This window comes from Semicossyphus pulcher, unplaced genomic scaffold (assembly GCF_022749685.1).
Source record: "Semicossyphus pulcher isolate SPU_LCO1_2020_fin unplaced genomic scaffold, fSemPul1.0.p SCAF_12, whole genome shotgun sequence".
In the NCBI taxonomy this organism is placed as follows: Eukaryota; Metazoa; Chordata; class Actinopteri; order Labriformes; family Labridae; genus Semicossyphus; species Semicossyphus pulcher.
The window spans coordinates 30,356,887-30,378,127 of record NW_027211626.1 but is presented as its reverse complement, the minus strand read 5'-3'; the positions used below and the strand labels follow the sequence as shown (position 1 = coordinate 30,378,127).

At 40.2% G+C, this 21,241-nt stretch overlaps 1 protein-coding gene across 2 annotated transcripts in view; it reads right to left on the bottom strand.

Moving 5' to 3' along the window:
• LOC138588162 (echinoderm microtubule-associated protein-like 4) overlaps positions 1 to 21,241 on the bottom strand; it is a 30,728-nt gene that overhangs the window by 6,215 nt on the left and 3,272 nt on the right. The window contains exons 3-18 of one of the 2 annotated variants that reach the window (XM_069658065.1): positions 20,862 to 20,982; positions 19,472 to 19,687; positions 17,689 to 17,829; positions 14,768 to 14,793; positions 12,768 to 12,803; positions 11,590 to 11,713; positions 10,504 to 10,653; positions 10,339 to 10,408; positions 10,034 to 10,144; positions 9,609 to 9,704; positions 9,186 to 9,320; positions 7,356 to 7,491; positions 4,233 to 4,381; positions 3,932 to 4,057; positions 1,476 to 1,607; positions 1,326 to 1,393 (exon numbers count right to left, since the gene is read on the bottom strand). In XM_069658065.1, the coding sequence (XP_069514166.1) occupies positions 1,326 to 1,393; positions 1,476 to 1,607; positions 3,932 to 4,057; positions 4,233 to 4,381; positions 7,356 to 7,491; positions 9,186 to 9,320; positions 9,609 to 9,704; positions 10,034 to 10,144; positions 10,339 to 10,408; positions 10,504 to 10,653; positions 11,590 to 11,713; positions 12,768 to 12,803; positions 14,768 to 14,793; positions 17,689 to 17,829; positions 19,472 to 19,687; positions 20,862 to 20,982 (1,837 nt within the window). The remainder of the gene's footprint in view (positions 1 to 1,325; positions 1,394 to 1,475; positions 1,608 to 3,931; positions 4,058 to 4,232; positions 4,382 to 7,355; positions 7,492 to 9,185; positions 9,321 to 9,608; positions 9,705 to 10,033; positions 10,145 to 10,338; positions 10,409 to 10,503; positions 10,654 to 11,589; positions 11,714 to 12,767; positions 12,804 to 14,767; positions 14,794 to 17,688; positions 17,830 to 19,471; positions 19,688 to 20,861; positions 20,983 to 21,241) is intronic. The other variant, XM_069658066.1, reaches the window with a different exon arrangement.

Sequence of the window (21,241 nt, the reverse complement as noted above, 5' to 3'; positions counted from 1 at the left end):
AATAGTACATAATACTGTACAACAGTACAGTAGAAGGAAAGTGTAACGACAAGTGGCATAGTAAACTATTTCCTATTTACACCACTCTAAACAACAGTACATATAGTGTTTGAATCTCTTTGTGGTTCATTAATTATTCATGTAAAATATTGCTGGTTAAGGCTATAAAACAGCCACCTTTTGTCCAGCAAGTCCGACCTGTTATCGGGGTTAAACCAGCTGCCCTGGGATCAGGGCATGTGGAATCCAGTGTGTAGTGAGAAGAGAGAGAGGAAGAGAGAGGGAGGGATTTTGCCAGCAGTTTATGTGAAACTGATAGAGGAAAAGGAACACTCACATTTTCACGTGCTGGTTGGCACCTGACACTTTTTGGCTTTTACCAGCCTGTCGACATCAAGAACGAGTTTCAGAGCAGTGGCGATTTTCAATATGTCCCTCAGATGTCCGTGTGTCAGCCGACTGTGCAGTTTGGACTTCATCACTCGCGTTAATACCTGCTCGCATAAATATCTTGTCCCAATCCTACAGACTATCTTTGATGCAAATTCTGTCTTTGATTAAGTAATGTCAAACGATCAGATGTAGATTCCTCCTGTAATGGTGCGCTACACTGCAGTTTGATTAGCTCCATTAGGAGCTCCTCTCTCACAGGTGTAATCCCTCTCCAGCTGAGTGAAGACAGTAAATGGACTTTTAAACTTGCGTATGAGCCCCAACAGTGTGTTCCTGTACGTGTCCATACTTTCGGAATCCACAGCTACAAGTTTTAGACAGGAGAAGTGGGCTGGGTTGTGCTGGGACAGCTGCGCCTGCCACAGAGCACATTTCATTTGGAAAGCACGAGCGCTGTCGGAGTACTCTGTGACGAATTTGATGTGGCGCGGCATGCTAACATTCATCACATTCAAATGTTCTGTAATGTCCAGTGAAAAAGCAAGACCTGTACCCCTGTCTGGCTTATCTTACTCTGCCACTCGCTTTCCTCTCTGTGCCATGAATTGAGCGATCTCCGTGCGTAATTGAAAGAAGCGTTTGAGCACTGCTCCTTGGCTCAACCAGCGGACATGAGTGTGGGGGCAACCCGTGCCTGAGACGTCCTGGTGGGCCGCCGTATCTTTGACACCCCTGAGTTAGACCCTCATTAGACAGCTACGCCTGTTAAACCTTAGACCATTAAGCACCTGCAGATCTAAAATATAATTATAGATACATATATACAGAGTCAATTTTGTGTGTGCGAGAGACAGAGCGAGAGAGAGAACGAGAGAGTGTGTGTGTGTGTGTGTGTGTTTGGGTCAATGGATCAATCACTGATCTGTACTGACTTTCCTGAGTGTGTTCCTATAGCGACCACAGCTCCGCTGGGGTGAAAGTCTGCACAGTGTCCATGTTCCTGAGGGAGAGACAGAGCTGTCAATCATCTATAAATATTCACACCACCAATCAGCTGCCAGTCACTGTCCCCCCCCCCTCACCTCCAGCGTTCGGCTCCATAGAAGGCTGTGATCCACGGAGTTCCAGACACACACCATTCGGTCCTGGGCACATGTGAGAAACATCTCTCTGGACGGATGGGATGCCAAACCCCAAAGCTCGTCTGTGTGACCCTGAACACATCAAAACATACAAAGTTACTGAGACCCTGAACACGTGATGAACACACATATTGAGACTGTGATCACATCACAACACGATACCGATACCACACACAACACATCATAAAACAAAAAAATAGAGACTATATACACATTACAAACATACTTAGACACTGAACACATTACAACGCAAAGATAATGAAACCCTGAACTAGGCCTGCACCATATAAGGAAACTTGTTCAATATTGCAAAGATGATATGACTTATAATTTATTAAATGAAAGTTGAAATTATCATATTAGCCTTAACTCTGTCTAATAATTGCAACAATGCGAGTCTTTTGCAATGTGTTTATTGCAAATGCGGATATCGCAATAACAATGAAACTCTGATGAACACATCCCTAAACAATGATACTGAACGTATCAAAATACAACTGGATAATGAGACCCTAACACATAAAAACACAAACTTAATGAGACCCTTAACACCATAAAACCAAAATATACTAGATCATGAACACATCACAACAGAAAGATATAGGCTTAGACTGCCGGGGGACTTAACACCGAGCTCTCGTCTCTCCCTTGCTCCCATTACTATACTTGTTATGGCTACAATGCCAATAATAATAGTAAAAATATGTTTAATGTTTGCCATAAGTCTGTGCTGTTGTTGTTGTTGCTCTGTTTGTTTGTCTCTATCCATCCCTCTCTTTCGGCATCTCTCTCTATCCCACTTTCTTGGCCCATCCATTTGAGGCAGATGTTCACCAATGAGTGGTTCTGCTCGTGGTTTTTGCCTGTTAAAAGGACGTTTTTTCCTGCTACTGTTGCAAAATGTTGCCAAGTGTTTACCCATGGTGCAATTATGTTGAGTCTCTGTAAATAATACAACAAAGAGTACGGTCTAGACCTGCTGTTATTGTAAAGTGTCCTGAGATAACTTTTGTTGTAATTTGGCGCTGTACAAAAGAAAATTGATTGATCCATTCCAGGATAATAGTAATTTTTGAATGGACTGCACTTATATAGTGTTTTTTCTAATTTTCTGACCACTGTGAAACAACGTGTCACGCACACATTCACACAGGGATTGCAGATGCTTCTATGCAAAGTGCCAAACTCTCCACCAGGAATAATCTTATTCATCCTTATGGCTAAGTTAGCAATTTTAGGATCAGAGTCTTGCCAAAAGACCCTTCCACAAATGCACTGCAGAACCTGGGGATTGAACTACCAATCTACCGATTAGAAGACAACCCACTCTACCTCCGAGCCACAGCTCATTGTCAAAACCATAGACTGTATAAAAAGAAAGACGACATGACAGCTCCCTCAAAGTGAAGCCAAAACATGTCGGGCGCCCCCTGCTGACTGGCTGCAGTATAGCTCATAAAGCCCTCCTCCTCCATGTTAACAGGTGGGACATGGGTCAAACTATAAAATCAAAATACACGCCCGATGTATTTTTCTCAAACATGGTTTCTGTCATTATAGCTAGTTATTATCATATCATCTGATTTACGTCCAAGTGTTCATTTTTCTGACAAGTTTATTTTTAATTAGTTATTTGATGCTGTCAAAATGATGATTGACAGCTCTGTTGACAAATTTGGCTCCTGCAGCCAATCAGTTCCAGGTGAGCAGAGCGGAGGACAATCCGTGAGTAGAAACGTAACTAAAACAATCACTACAGTCATTGAAGTCACCATACCTGTGAACGTTAACCTCAGACCAACACAGAGAAGCTGTTCTGCTGTTAAACACGCCGGCGTGCGGGATCCTTGCTGTTTTTTTGTTAAGTTAAGTGTGTGTTTGGGTTAGCGGAAGTGGCTACCACCGCTTCACTCGCTGATCTCTACTGCGCAGACTCTGGCTCTGTATGACGTCACCATCGCAAGATGGCAGCGCCTATCGCAGGGGCTATTTTGGCATCAATTACGTACAATGGGAGCAGATGGAGACTCAAATTATACTTTGACAATAAATACATAACAACACAAAGATACTGAGACTCTAAAAACAACACATCTGACAGATGTGAAAATATTACAACACAAAGGTATTGAGAACCTGAACACATCACAGCACAGAAACATACTGAGACAATGAACTGATCACGACTGGCAGTGGAGGTAGAGTGAAATAAGTGTCTGTGTAGATAGGAAAGCCAGTAGGATGGGACAACGCTGTGAGTGTGTGTGTGATGCCAGCGCTCTTTGTTCACAAGTCTCTTTAGCTCTCCCAACACTGACATACTGTGTTAAACCATATATATCAGAGGCCTGTCTGCTTCATACATCAGACATCATGCTCATGCCATGTGGTCTCACCTGGACCTCCACCAGGAAGCCATCATTGAAGGTTCCTCTCAGGATGAAGTTGCGAGATGTCCCAACCAGAAACTCTTCCCCCTTCCCCTCAGACACTGCTCTGATGGTTCCGTACTGATCCGGCACCTGTAGACACAAACGTGACCTTAGTCATGTGACCTCACTTAGTAGATTGTGTTACCATTTTAACTGCTTGGGTGAAAATTCCAAATCTCAAATTTGAGTTGATATACAGTATGTGTGTGTGTGTGTGTGTGTGTGTGTGTGTGTGTGTGTGTGTGTGTGTGTTAGTGTTAGTGACCTCAATGTCACGGTCGGCTCGCAGCTCATGATCCCACAGGATGATTTTTCGGTCTTTTCCTCCTCCCGTCAGTAGAGTGCCGCTCCTCATTTCACACATACAAAATACACTACCCTCATGACCTTTGACTTGCCGACTGATCTGAAATGCTGCACAGACACAGAAACAGGTTATATTACACAACATCTACTGTAATTGTAATCCTCAATGATTATTACTGTACTCTGCGGATTGAGATTTAAAACCTTTATTCCACGTTTTATGACACAGCCCCATGCTGCCAGCATGGGGCTGTGCCAGCAGGAGGCAGCAGATCACACAGAAAAAAACTTCCGGTTTGTAAAGGTTTCCTCTGAAAACACTTTCCTTTTTTACTTCCTGTTTGAACAAATGTGCTAATAGATTTCACTGAGCTTACATGGACTCGTGGATGGATGTCATTTCTGTCTCACTTCTGAGTCTGTTGTTACTTAATGTTTCATCAGTCTGATGAACTCTGACCTGAGTGCAGCACCTTACTGCAAAACTTTTAATTCTTGGCATAGCTCCTCTTTTAAATCACTTTAATAACATATCACTTAAACCATTACTGAAACTGGGCCAAAACATACACACACAAGTACAAACACTAACACACACACACCCTTGTGTTCTCCTCTGTTTTTCTTTGCATTACTAATCAAACAGAGTCTACGCGAGCTTGTTTTTGTTATCTACAACTTATACTCAGTTTGTTTCTGTGAATGATTCTCTGTGTTTTACAGCTGTGATCAAATATCTATTAAAGGTGATCTGGATTTAATTCCAGTCTCTCTGGCTTGAATCACTGACACTGATAATAACAACAGTGAGTGACATCACACATTAGGGAAACCAAAGTCACTTATTAAAGGGATAGTTCAGATTTTTTGACCCCCAGTTGTATGAAATACTTGCCATTAGTGTAGCGGATGCAAAGCTACTAGCTTACTGACTGAGTCCCGTGGTTGGACTTCTGTCGGTTCCGAACGTAGAATCCGGTGAGATGCCAGGGTCATGAAACCAAAAAGTTTTACCCTACAAAAACAACACGGAGGCAAAGGTGATCCATTTCCAACAAAAAATCACCGTCCGCGGATTTCATATACTGCGCAGACCAGCAGCTGTTTCACGGTGATTCTGACTCATTCACGTCATCGCTGAAACATGTCGGATTATGAAAGTGATTAAGAAGATTTACCTTTTACAACGGATCCAAAGGGATATCTGTATGAACCTGAATATACTGATGCTGAACTTCGTCAGATAGACATAGAACAGGCAGAGAGAGAAAGGAGAGAGACAGAAGCATGGAAATTGGTGGTGCACCTGTGGGAAGTGCCCGCCGATGTGGAGAGCTAATGCTGTCGGGAATGGGAGCTGGTCATGCCGCAGTTGCAAGATCTCCTCTGCTAAGTGTTCTCTTAAAAACAGCTGATGGATCACGTCACCTGAGAGACCGGCCTGCCGCAGGCGTAGTGATACTGGATTGTTCAACAGTGTGTTGGAAATGGATCACCTCTGCCTCCGTGTTGTTTTTGTAGGGTAAAACTTTTTGGTTTTATGACCCTGGCATCTCACCGGAACTACTTATTCTACGTTCGAAAACCGGACAGAAGTCCGACCACGGGACTCGGTGAGTAAGCTAATAGCTTTGCATCTGCTATACTACTGACAAGTATTTCATACAACTGGGGGTCAAAAAATCCAAAATATACCTTTAAAATCGACATAAACACTTGAATCACTATTTTTATTTCAGCTTATATTATTGAGTTTTTGCTGTAGCCATCTAAAATGTATCTAAATTTATGGCAGATTAATATGACTGGTCTACTGTTAGCTGAGGCTGTAATGGATCATAAGTACACTGTACAGCACAAGAAAATGTGGAAACTGACAGAAGAAAATGAAGTCTGTTTACACTCGGTATCAACATGTGTCCTGACTTGTCCAACCACAAGTGAAAAATTATCAGTACAAGTAAAAACACACCCAGGTTGATTGAGGGCACATGAGATCCACTAACTCTGGTCTGGGACGCATTTGTCCACATTCGTTTGGGAGTGTCGTGAACAAAATTGTATCCTGGGCCACTTTCTCTCCCCGTATTCACAGCAATGACCATGTTGAGTAACAGACCACTCAAATCACATTCCAGATTGATTTAATATTTCTCAGATGTGTCTTGTAAATATCTTTAGATTTTTTTAAATTTCTCATGTGAGGACGTAATGTATGCTTTAGAGCAGGTTGTGTACAAAAATGCAGGACATATTGTGTCCCTTACTCATTCAGTAAAGGAGACTGCTTTAAATGTTTCAATAGGGCATGACATTATCATAGTTTATGATAATGCAGCGCATTAAGGAGACAGATGTTTCATAGAGGAGACAAGCAGATATAACAAAGATCTGTCTGTTTGTCATGCTCTGTCCCTGGCTCAATAAGGTGCACAATTTGTCCGGTATTTCCCTGCACAGCCCGCTATAATGAATCAATTCTGTTTCTTTAGGCTTATCCTCATGCTTGGAATGACAGGAACGGGAGATGTGATGTGCAAGCAGTTCATCATAGTCTACAATAATGCAGCACAGTGAGGATACGGAGATTTCATAATGTGAATCTCTGAGTTACTCACGCAGAGGAATGTTATACTTTATGATCAAAGAAAGTTTTTTGGTGTTGAAGTTTAATGTCTGTGAATGAGGCTACTTGCTCAGCACGGTGCACTTACACTGTGTAATCTATTTGACAGAATCATTGAATATCAGCAGGATTAATTCTATACATCTACACATCTATATTGACAACTCCCTTCCTGTCGGTCTCATCCAGATAATCAACACTTTTCAGGTTAAGCCTTTGTGTTTGACATGTGTTCCACTAGCAAACAAACTTCAGTTAAACCACATAGACACAGTTTGACCCTCATTTTTGTTCTAATTTTCTGTTTTCACTGTAACTACCCTGGAAAGTGTGAGACCCTGAAACATATGGCTTTTATGAGACAAGAGTATCCTGCCCTGGTCCCTAAAATCCATTTGACTTTTACAAATGTACTTAGTGTTTCATAACAACACGGACAAACAGTCTTCTTCTCACCTCTGGGTCCCTTTCCAGTGGGGGTCTCAGCGGAGTTCCTCGTCCAGACCAGCAAGATTCCACCAGAGTCTCCAGTCAGGATGTCTCCAGTACTCAAGAAGGCCAGACACTGAACAAACTTTGGCTTCTCGTATTTCTGAAGAAAAAAGGCAAGAAACCGAGGTAGAGCTAGACCAGACCTGGAATACTTATTTAAAAAGCAGTGTGAAGCAGTGTACCAAAAGTGTATGAATGCACAAACCCCAAAAATTGCGTGAAAAAAACCTCCACACCTGCAAGTAATGAACCCTTTTTAAATCACAGTCCACCTGGAAATGTGTGCATATGTATCAGTGTCTAATTCTGCCCTCTTCACGCCCCGAGCAATCATAAATGGTCAATGCAAAGCACCTCATGACTGTGGATGCATACAAATGAGCCCTCTGACCAGTGGACCTTTGTGGTGAATCACAACTGAGATGAAAACAAAGAAAATATTTGACATTGAAATCACGGTGATTGTAGGTGAAGTGGAGGCTAGAAGTGCATGTTGTTCAGTAATCACAGCAAGGGGGGGTCACAGAAAAGCAAATTGCTGCTGCAGTCCTCCAGAAGTGCCAGTGAATCTATCATACATCATTACTCACAAGTGTCACTGATTACTTCACATTATGACAAAATGATGTCTTTTGGTGCTCTCCCCCACCCTAGGGTATCATCTGAAGATAGAAGTTTGGTAAGTTAATGCATTTTATAAAATTTGTTTCAAACTTGTTATGGTGAACTTGGCTTGCATTATGTTTGAGCCGATTAGTGCTGCTCGTGGTGATTCATGTTGGCTCTCTCTCTAAATAACATAACACAGAGTACAGTCTAGAATGCTCTTTTTGTAAAGTGTCTTGAGATAACTTTGGTTGTGATTTGGCGCTATACAAAAAAATGTGATTGATTGATTGATTATTCAGGTTATGTAATGATAAACTGTAACTTCTAGTTTTGGTTTCTCCTGTCTGGTTCCTCACAAAGCCTGTGGTAAAGACATAGACATTTTGTTGATTGTGAAGCTTTGACACTTCTTGAGCAAATCTTGAGCTGGGGCTTAACAGCAGAAAAGCACAATATAAAATATTGTCTCACAACAAAGTCTCTCTGATGTTAAATGATATAGTTTTTTGACATATTTTCACCCCTGAACTGCAGCTGCAATCAGAATGATCTTAGTGTAAAACGGTCTGAAGGTTTGTCCTTTGTGTTCAGCTGGGTGGAGCTTCCTGTTCGTTGCAGATCAAATTCCTTAAATTCACTTGATTTCAGTCTGTCCTCCACCAAACCTCAATCATCTTAATGTTGATTTAATCCTTCAGTTTAGATTCTTTTACTAAGACAAAACAGACTGTGTGAACAGACGGTGACTGTGTAAAGTGTGTGTGTGTGTGTGTGTGTGTGTGTGTGTGTGTGTGAGTGTTTTTAGACTGTTACTTCCCCCAACATTACATAAGGTCAACTTAAATTTGACACCAGAGAGGCTCTTTATGAACTCCAGATGTAAGTTGAAATTGTGATTGTTCATGCAAATCATCAGTGAACATTTGTTTTCCTTTATAAAATGACCAGAAATATCAGAGAGAAAATGCTGATGAAACTCCTTAACTCTCCACAATAATCAATATTATCTGAACTTTTCAAATAAAAACAGTGATTTCTGTACTTTACCAGTGTGAAGTTTTTTTTTCTGTACCAAATAGTATAGTTGTGTTTCTCTGATAGATTAAAAGGCTGAGACAGACGCAGAAAGAGTGTATTCATTCTATTCATTAATAAAAATGAATTAAAAGAAAAACTTCTCTTCACCCCAAAGATCCCCTGTTTACGAGCCAGTGAAGTCCCGGTCCAGGTCCAAAAGAAGATGTGGGACTTTCCACAGGTGACGATGGTGTTCGGGTCGGTGGGGTGGAACTCCACTGCCAGGACAACCTCATTAGTGGTCTGAAACACACCAATTCACTCAGTCAGACACCAGTCAAGGACTAGTAAGATCCGGTAAGACACAGCTAGTAAAACGCACGACATGACGTAATATAAAATTATATTAAATTACCAAACATGATATAATATATTATATATAAGATAAAAATAACACATTATATGATAATAAATAAATACAATAATATTGAATAATATAACATAACACTTGATACCATAACATGACATAACTTAACATAAAATATAATGACACAATATCATGTTTTATTGTTTTGTACGCAGAGTGATCACCTTGATCTCGGCAATCTTTGACTTCTTCTGCCAATCCCAAACTGTCAGCATGTGATCATTACAGTCGTCAATAACACTCAGGTGCTGACCAGAGTCCTGAGAGAGAGACAGAGATTTGCAACATGATGTGAGATAGAGAAAAGGATGTGATGTGAGACCGAGATGAGGACATGATGACAGGCGTAGATGGGAACATGATGTGAGAAAGAAATGAGGCCATGATGTGAGACAGAGATTAGGACATGAACTTTATTACACAAATAATATTCCTGCATGTTTTTCAGTGATGAGAGGACATAAAAATGTTCATAAGAGGAATATAAACTGTTGATGTACAAAAGAATAGTATAGAAGTCAGTATAAAAGTCAGAGCAGTGTGGTGTATGTAGACTACAGCTCAAAAGATGCACCTTGGTGATACTTACAGCTTTGGAGAAAGCCAGAGAGCCGACACCTCGCTCGAATGTTCCCAAACCAACAACCTGCAGTGTCGATAGACTGACGCTGTCCCAGATACGAACATGGGGCTGCAGCGCCTGAAAGCACGGACAAGGAAAAGTATAATTTCATAGCTGTATAAAGTGTGTGTGTGTGTGTGTGTGTGTATAAAATAAATAAGATACATACAGAAAAATGAGAATGTGTTGTCACTGTTCTTGTTTTTTGAAGTCATTTTTTATTTAAATTTTGTTGAAAAAACATCTACAGAGAGAAATTGTGTTGTCCTCACCCGACCATCTTTGTCCACTCCTGCAATCTGTCCTGTAGCGATCCGGATCTTATCAGGATGGATGGCCAGACTGACAAAGAGAGAGAAAGATATGATGTCAGAGACATGTAATCATAAACTAGCCAATAGGAGAGCAGTTGATTTTGTTTTTATGCGTTTTCTCACCACTTGACACAGTCTGTGTGCCCGAGGTAATGTCTCTGAGTTCGTTCTTCATAGTTAAACAGAGCTACAACGGATGCAATGAAGTAAACAATCTCTCCGGTTGGAAGGAGGTAGACGTTCGCTCTGCAGTCTCTGCCACGGTAACCATAACTGTAGGGAGTCAAGGAAGAACCTCGAATACATCTGGAAAACCCATTGAAAAAACTTAAAGATCTATTGGGTATCTGATGAGAGGATCTACAAAGATCTACTGCATAACACTTATTTATTGGGGACATACAACTACTAGAGATATGCTGTTAAAACCTGACAGGAGATCTAGACAGGGTTTATTGAGATCTCACAGATGACAGAGAATGTATTTAATGTCTATTGAAGGTCTACTGAGTTTATCATAAAGATGTGTTGGTTATAATGATTTTCTCTGCAGGCTCCACTGCTGAGGATCTATTGTATGACTAAGATATTTTGAAGATATAATGAGAGTATACTGAGGATCCACTACTTTTCAGTCTTTATATTGTGACTCTTCATGTATAAACAGTGTTTTATTGTTATATGCAGATGACACTCGGCTTTCAAGATCTGTTGACCTCAGTCTCCTCTACCGAATTTACATCTTGATCTACAGCAACAATGCTACGTACAATACAAAAGAACCACAATGTGTCGTGTGTCAGCCTTGTACTATGTGATTATATGACATTGTAATGTTCCACAGACATCCAGATGAAACAAATGAAATTTATCAAATTCTCTCTCTGAGGAATTGAAACTCCACATATAGATTTTACCCATATTATGACTGTAAGATATAATTTTCCTGATCAATTATCACTTTGGCTAATTACAGTCAATCAATATCTTTTCAAGATGTAAGTATGCATGTATGTTTCATTCTCCAGAGCTAATGAAGCGGCCTTATTTCTCAAATAAATGTTTTCTCTGAACATAAAACGCCATAAAGCATTTTGTTGTATTAAAAGGGGGTTGCACATGCAATGATGATCAATACTACAAGTACTTTTACAATTCAAAGTAACTGTGTCCTGTGATTACGGCCCCTATGTACAGGATGAAGGATACACCCATTCCAGCTTGAGTCTCTCTGAGGGAAGTTCGGTCCGAACATCGTCGTAGTTCTCTACATCTGAAGGGATGAACATGGTGATCGGACGACCACGCATGAACATCTTTATGTGGTTTCCCTCTGAAACAGCACACAAACAGACGGAGATTAAAACATCTTAATAGAGAACGATTCAATGTGGAAAATGTATTTACATGCCAATAGTGACATGCTAAAAATCAATTGTTAGCAGTCACTTTAAACAGGAGCTCTGAAACCAGGACCTCTTCAGATATCCATCTAAGACGGATATTCTTTGTTTTAATAAAGTAACACAAAATGTGAATAAGTAACGGGTCTAACATGTGAAGTTTGTGAAAACGGCTAACTTTAAAAGTCTCAGCCTGAAACAGCTTCTGATTATATGAAACAGGACAAGACCTCAAAAGGTTCATTAAAACAAAGCATGGATCCATAAATATAAAAAAAACTTCAGACAGACAGGTAAGAGAACGGTGATGGACATGGAGGGATAGGTTATTGGAGGGTTGAGGGAGGGGTTATGGACAGATAAAGGAAAAGTAAAGGGCTAGCGAGGGAGAGGGGAGAGACAGGGTAGAGACGGGTGAGGAGCAGAGGAGGGGCAGGTGAGGCAGCATTGATGACGTGCAGATTAAGCAGGTGAAGCAGTTGAAGCAGATCAGACGGAAACACCTGCCCTGTCTTTGTTTACCTCCTTAGAATCACAGCTAGACATGAATATCTCAGATTGAGTTAATGTTCAATTACCTGCCAATCAGTATGACAGTGACAGTGAAAGCAGCATCCAATTACGTGATTTACATTTAGGTGATGGGCAGGGCTTCTGTTTGTATCATTCAGTGCTCCTTTAAGAATTTGTCTGATCTCGTAGCTTAATACAATTTCACGTAGAACCTGTTCCACATTAAACGGAGGTAAAGGAGAGCAGGGGGAGGAGCCACAGTCAGGTGTGACATCACCTGAACAGTCTGAAGGAGAGCGAGAGCAGTTGAGTGAGCGAGGCTGACGATGTAGAGCAGAGAGAGACAGAGAGATGTGATTGGTTCAGAGCAGAAACAGGAGGTACTCATTCAGCTGCTTGTAGCCTGTTGTTAGCCTGTTGTTAGCCTGTTGTTAGCCAGCTAGCTCGCTCTGACAACATATCAGGACTTACCAGCTTGGCTGTTTTTCTCTCGTGTTGACATTTTAGCTGGTTTGAGACAAAGACATCATCACTCAACAACAAAAACAAACACAAACACAAACAACAGCAATAAAAATAAAGATTAAAAAAACACTACATAACCACTAACAACAACAATACAAACAAAACACCAAACAAACAAACAAAAAACGAAACAGATACCACAACAGCAACAATACTAACAAGGAGGAGCATCGAGTCCGGGGGGTGGGGGAATTCTATCACATTGACAGCTGCGCTTACTTGAAAAGCACTTGAATTAATGCAGACCTTTACTTTACTTTTTGGATGTTCCACTAACGAAATGTAGCTGTCTAGTCAGAGTTAACTCTATTATCGCTTTAATAAGCTTGTATTGTGCATGAATAATATTAGCAGTCCAAAAAAGTCGATGGTCAAAAAGAGGATAAAGGAGAACTGTGTTCTTAAGAACAAACCCTTCTGATGGAGTTGAGGGATATAAAGACAATTCATCTAAAAGGGCAATTCTGTAATTACACAAAAATGTTTAATATTATTTGTTAATATTTATGATTTAACATTAAAATCACCGGATACAGTATGAATGTGGCTTTTTCATGAGCTGGATAATAACAGATGTGTTTAACATTATGGTGTAAGGTAACGTAGGGAACCAACATTACTACAGCGCATTTAACGTCAACAGGTCTTATTCTAAACATAATGGTGAGGTGTGAAGCCTCTCTGATGTAGTTACCATTTGTCTATATTAATTCTTCACTTCGACAACACTTCTAAATATCCAGAAATGATCGTTGGAAATGCTGAAAACTAGATATCAAGCATTAACAAAGTATTCAGCAGCCTATAATAAAACACACGTTCTTAACACATACCTGTCTTAACACACAGCACTTATAGACACACCTGTCTATAAGTGTTGTTGTACTTTCTTTAAATAATGTATATATATATCTATATATATATTAATCATTTGTAAAATATATTTGGATCCATAGGTCTGTATATAGTAGCTTCAGATTCAGTTTTTAGTGTCTAAGTGTCTGTTACCTTGTCTAACCTGATGTGTGTCTGTTCATCGAGAGCAAAGAAAACAAACAAATTCCTTGTATGTGCCCACATACTTGGCCAATAAAGCTGATTCTGATTCTTAAGATTATTTCCTTCATACACCTTACCTTACTTAAGTGTGAAAAGGGAATAAAAGAAAATGTCTTTTTTACCTTCTTTTATCTAATTATATGTTCTGGATTTGGATTTGCACGTTTTGTGACTTATGCTTGGAAGTAAAGTAAAGGCGTACATTAATGGTTGGTTTCCTTATTAAAAGGCTAGTTGTGTGGCAAACGTTTCCATGGCTTCTCTGCAGTAAATCATAGAAGCCACATTGATGGAATGGAGCTATCACTTAGACGGCCGAGAGTTTTCAAAATAAGTCCAACATCAGTGATCATAACTGCTTTCATGAGGCTGAAAATTAACTGACTCTATTCATTCTGAGTTCACTGATCAACAAAAATACTTGTTCATTACAAACATCGTCACCCATAAAAGTACTTAAAATGAAATCCAATGTCATGTAGGTAAACTCAACATGGTGCAACATAAACTACATAATCACAGAACTTAAACAAAATAAGAATCTGCAGATAGACTAGAAATACCTTTTCAAATAATAAGCTTTTTTTTAATGGATATCTGCATATCATCGTCCTCTGACATTAACCTGCTCGTAAGCCCTGCAACTTATATTACCACGGTGATTTGCCCTAGTTACCATGGTGATTTTCACACTGATCTTGCTTCATTGGGCAGATCTCTGAGCCACCATGATATCATCATCATCATCATCATCATCATCATCATCATCATCATCATCATCATCATCATCATCATCATCATCAGAGCCTCTGAGTCATGACAGTGGAGACTAAATTACTTTTTAAAAACTAGGAATCCAAACTTTAACAAGCATGAAGGGGATTTACCTTGACTAACCACCAGGTCTTTGTGTCTGAAAGAGGACAAAAGAAAACAAAGATCAGTTTATCAGTATAAAACCTTAAGACAGGTCAGTGTAACTCAAAGTGATGACTGACCTTAATAAGGGCATATAACACAAAAAAAACATCAAAACAGAAAAAATATGGTTACCAATTTACACTGAACTGTAATATACTTGTTTATGAATTCATAATCATTTTGATTGTTTCCTACAGTAAAAGATCAAAGAGCAGGCGAGTGTGGTGAGTGTTTGCTATTTAAACTTTAAATGATAAAGTGTATATTGATTGGAGGGTTCAGTGATCAATCATCCCAAATCTGATCTATCATGATACAATCGATATCAGCTCTATAGAGATACAGCCACAGATATCTGCTCATAAGAACAATATATATATCCAATATCTGCTCTTTACAATTTATCATTCGAAATGAGCTCATTGCTTTCAGTATCAGATCATTAGGTGAATCTTTCAATACCCGCTCACTACTACACATCATCTGATATCATAAGAGACATGTCATGCAATATCTGATCATTAGAGATCTATTATCTATCTGCTCAGTAGAGCTATACCATTGGATACAGCTACGAAATATATCATCCCATATCAGCTCATTATAGATGCATCATTCGTTATCTGCTTATTATACATCTATTACAAAATATCTGCTCAGAGATATGTCATGCAATATCTGGTCATTTTCGACCAATCATCTATCTGTTACTTAGAGATACACCATCCATCACCAGCTCATTACATATACAGTCCCCTCCAAAACTATTGGAACAGCAAGGCCAATTCCTTTATTTTTGCTGTACACTGAAAACATTTAGGTTTGACATCAAAAGATGAATATGAGACAAGAGATCAGCATTTCAGCTTTTATTTCCAGCTATTTACATCTAGATCTGTTAAAAAAACTTAGAAGATAGCATCATTTGTAACGGAACACCAAATTTATAGATGAGCAAAAGTATAGGAACAGAATTAAAATAGACTAGTATAGAAGTGAATAATAATTCATATTTAGTTGCAAATCCTTTGCTGGCAAGCCTGCGACCCATTGACATCACCAAACTTTTGCGTTCTTCTTTTGTGATGGTTTTCCAGGCTTTCCCCGCAGCCTCTTTCAGTTGTTGTTTGTTTTGGGGGGTTTCTCCTTTAGCAGGTAAAATGCATGTTCAATAGGGTTTAAGTCTGGAGATTGACTTGGCCAGTCTAAAACCTTCCACTTCTTTGCCCTGATGAACTCCTTGGTTGTTTTGGCAGTGTGTTTTGGGTCGTTGTCTTGCTGCATGATGAAGGATCTCCTGATCAGTTTGGTTGCATCTCTTAAAATTGGCAGACAAAATGTTTCTGTAGACTTCTGAGTTCATTTTGCTGCTGCCATCATGTGTTACATCATCAATGAAGATCAATGAGCCTGTCCCAGAAGAAGCCATGCAAGCCCAAGCCATGACATGACCTCCACCGTGTTTCACAGATGAGCTTGTGTGTTTGGAATCATGAGCAGATCCTTTCTGTCTCCACACAGCAGCCTTTCCATCTCTTTGGTAAAGGTTCATCTTTGTCTCATCAGTCCATAAAACTTTGCCCCAGAAGTTGTGAGCCTTGTCTGTACTTTTTGGCAAATTCCAATCTGGCCTTCCTATTCTTGTTGCTAATGAGTGGTTTGCATCTTCTGGTGTAGCCTCTGTGCTTTTGTTCCCGAAGTCTTCTACGCACGGTGGATTGTGATACTTTTACTCCTGCCCTCTAGTGGTTGTTGGTGATGTCACTGACAGTTGTTTTAAGGTTTTTCTTTATAGCCCTCACAATGTTTCTGTCATCAACTGCTGATGTTTTCCTTGGTCTACTGGTTCGACGTCTTTTGCTCCGTAAACCAGTGGATTCTTTCTTCTTCAGGACAGTCCACATGGTTGTACTGGCTATGGCCAATGTTTGTGCAATGGCTTTGACTGATTTTCCATCTCTCAGCTTCAAAATTGCTTGCTTTTCTCCCATAGACAGCTCTCTGGGCTTCATATTGGTTACACCTTTTTAACTATAAATGCAGTCTGTACAGGCTGTAACTGAGAGTAAACATTCAGTGCTATTCATTGTTTGAATAATCAGTGTGATAGGACACACCTGTGCAATGAAAAACACCTGTTAATCAAATGTTCCAATAATTGTGCTCACTTGAACAATGGGTGGGTTCAAACAAAAGGTGCTATCTTTTAAGTTTTTTTAACAGATCTAGATGTAAATAGCTGGAAATAAAAGCTGAAATGCTGATCTCTTGTCTCATATTCATCTTTTGATGTCAAACCTAAATGTTTTCAGTGTACAGCAAAAATAAAGGAATGGGCCTCGCTGCTCCAATAGTTTTGGAGGGGACTGTATATCATCTGATATCAGCTCATTGGAGATAAACCATCCAATATAGGCTCAACACCAAACAACATCCAATATCAGCTCATTGGTGATATAAGTTATCAGCCCATTAGAGATACATACTCCCATATCAGCTCATTTGAGATATGTCTTCTGATAACACTTTCTTGGAGATGTAACATCCAGTATGAGTTCTTTACTATACATAATCAAAAGAGATAAATCAGCTCACAATAGATGTATTTCAGGTAATATTCACTCATTAGAGATATAAGTGCTTATTTCTGAAACTTTGTTAAAACATTTGTGCGTACTGAGATTGTTTATGTTTGAAAGTGCAGTTTTAAAGTAAAAAAAACTACTATTGTGAACGCAGCATATTTGTTTACATACAACCAGTATAAAATATACAGTGTGCTGTATGTACTGTATGTGTGTATATATGTATATTGTACATGTATTTGGTATATTAAGATGTGTGCATATAGTAAATATACTGTATGTGGTAGTATGTAATTAATTACCTGTCAGCATTCTTGACCATTTTGGTAAGTAATTTAGAGGTGGAAGCAGCTTTCACCAGTTTGTTCCTGTTTTCCTCTGAAGAGTCCCAGGTGCTGCTTTGAGAGCGCTCCATTCCTGTGGACCTCTTCACACTTGGTCCCCTGAAGACACACACACACAGACACACACAGTCCATATCTCAACAGTGCTGTAACAATATGAGAATGGTTATAATAATGAGGAGGAAGAAGAAGAAGAATTCATCAAGAAGTCATTCATCTCCAGATCAATTAAATCATTTCTGACTGGATATCTGATGAGTGTTTTGGAGTAACATTATTGATTGGTCTTATATTATTGATTGATGGTTAATAAACAGAGACTTGTGTCAGTGTTTAAGTGTCTGACATGCTGCAGATTCAGATTATGAGGCTTAAAAAACTCAATGACTTATTTTCTTCCTCCAAAGACACAAAATACAGCAAGTTAAAGACAAAATGCAGGAAGAGATTAGTGAGCTGGAATACGTTAGAAACTCGAGCCCCAGGCTGCAGGAGACCTGCTTGAGGAGAAGGAAGACGAAAAAGAAAAAAAGAAGAGGAATGGGGAATGGGTTCCTTAGGTGAAACTGGGAGGAGAAAATATTTGTAGTTTTTTAGAAATCACTTGCAGTCAAGCCTGAGTTTTCTATTGGAAAAAAATAGTAAAGGGGCCGGGGCTCCTGGGGACTTTGTGATCTCAAGGTCAGCAAGGTCCAGTTAGGAAAGAGAGGCTTAGAGGAGCAGATTCATAAAGAATTCACTGGGAGTTGAGTTTGTAAAAAACCCACATAGCCAGGTCTGAGCAGGAGACTCCTGAGAAGGGGTTGCTCAAAAGAAAAGAGGTATTCTAAAATCTGATTAGATCAGGTAATCCAGTTTTTTTTTTATCTGGATAAAACATACAGCTTGTGTTGTTTGATTAAGATTCGGGTCCAAAAAAATCAGGATTATCTGGATCCTAGCAGAGGGGTGGATTCATGGTTGATTTCAGTATTTTGCATCTAATGTTAAATGTAAAGCAACTTTCAAATTCTGTGTGGATTTTGGCGGCTCCTGTGGACAAATGTATGGTATGTAGTCCCATTTAGAGCACTGGTAATGCAGATATGGTAAACTTAAAAAGTCTGTGTATGGATCAGGTTGTTCTACTCCAGTTTTGAAAAACCAGGACAAAAGTAAGATGGATTAGCTGATCCAAGAAAAAAAGGGATTTCCAAATCCAGATCATTCTGATCCAGATTGAATATTTTGAACAACTTCGGCCGAGGAGTCTCCCGGACCTCCAGGAGGCCTGAGGAGATGCCCAGATCTCCAGGAAGTATTAGCAGACCCCTGGATCTCCAGGAGGCCCAAGGGAGACCCAATAATCTCCATGAGGCCCAAGGAGAAAGGAGGCCTGAGCATTATCTTGATTTCAGATGTCCTGAGAAGACTCTAGGATTTCATTGAGACTACTTGATCTCTGGGACATCTGAGGACACTCCAGAAGGTGTCAGAAGACTCTGGGTTCCCCAGAGGTTCCAGGAGACTCCATAATGTTCCTGAGGTCATTAAGGCCTGCTACTGAGGACCCATAGTCCTGCTAGGTTTTTTTCCATCTACCCACACCTGTACTTGACCTGGTCAGGTCATCAGGTGTTGGCAGAACAGGGGAGGACTATGGGTCCTTAGGGGCGGGGTTAGTAACCAAAGGCAGAGAAATGTCAGAGCAGCGTCAGCAAGAAGTGAGGTTAGAGCCAGCCAACAGATTACAAAGTGGAACCTTTTGGGAGGGGTGTGGCCTTTACTGGTGTCAGCCAACTGGGCCGTTCTCTGCGGTTGGGGGGTCACCGGGGTCTGGGGAGTCTGAGGGGTCTGGGGAGGGTGGGGGGAGGGGGGAGAGGGGGATGAGTTCTTTAGGCGAGGAGGCTCCTCACGTTCCTGGATCTCCTCCATCTGAGACCGCTGGCTGCTGTTGTCCTTCTTCTTGTCTGTTCCACTGTGGACAAAACCAGGACCATATGACACCACAAACTACAGATTCTACTTTTCTACTGGTTTTATTCTACATCTATTGATTCTACTTTTCTCTACTGATACTACAATGTTTACTGCATTGATTCAAACCACCAAAATCCATCTGAGACCGCTGGCTGCTGACCTCCTCCTTCCTGTCTGCTCCACTGTGGACAAAACCAGGAGTGTGTGAGGCCAGAACACACTGATTCTACTGTTGCTACTGTATGTCTACTGATTCTACAAATTGTATAGAGCTTCTACTATTTTCCCTCCACATGTGGAACATTTAATAATTCCACTACTTCATTCTACAAAATTGACTGCAGTCATTTAACTAATCTCAGGCTGCTGACAGAGTTCTGTATTCTGTCCCGGTAAAGGGTGCAACGGATGAGAAAACTGCACATTGCTACTGCATCTGTTCAATTATCTATGAAAAATTGTACTTATCTATCGTTCCCCCAACTTAGTACATAATCATTACAAACATATGCCCACCGTTCATTTAGCGGATGTGTATTTTTGCATAGGTTGACAGTTTGTGTAATATGGGTAAGTTTACATCAACACAGCAGGCTGTGAGATGAGGTTACTAATGTTAAGATACAGAATGTAATTACACGCAACCACCAGCTGTTCTTCCAAAGTAAATGCAGACACGGTTGAAGCGCCTTGGTACAACTATTAACAACATTTCTTTGTGAAATGCTGTGCACACCTACAAACGCTGCCACATGCCGGGTAGCATTACAGTGCAGTTAGCTCTAGGTTGGACAGGAGTGGTGTCTGTTGAATATCCAACCTAACACTAACCTCACTACCCAGTGTTGCAGCAGCCGCTATTCAAGTGTTTTTCTGTTTTCCAAAATCTTTGATTAGAGGTGTTCACAACTCTTTTCATCAGCGTCAATCAGTTCACATGTGTGCCGAATCATGGTCACAAATCAACTATGTTCCGTTGCACCACTAGCCCTGGTTTAGATCATAAACTGAGTCACAACAAGCAGCAGTGTCATGATTTTATCAGTTACATCTATCAGATCTGGTCTGCCGGCATTCTCGAGGCTGAAATTAGGGAGTGTAGAGAAAAATCAATGACCATTAACAGAAAATGAGACGAAGAGCAGACATAGATTTACAGAGAAATGTTTAACCTCTTGGCGGCGGATGACACTGTCTCCTTCCTGGTGACGGAGGTGGAGTCTCTCTTTCGTCCAGAATTTCCTCCATTAGCGATACAGGACATTGAGTAGGCTTCACGCATTGCAGCACCACCTAGGGGGCAGCAGGATGCTGTTAACACTAACCAGTTAACTAACTCAAACACATCCAGTTCAAAACTAAACCTGACTATTAAAACACTAAACACAACCAATTAGAAACGGGTTAAGCTCACTGATGACACTTGATATTATGAAGTTTTAAATGGATTCAGATTTGATGCGTATTATATATGTAAATCCTTAAATATACTTTGAAGTTTATAAAGTCACAGTTTAAAGTCTGAGCAGAAGAATCACTTGTGAGCATTTCA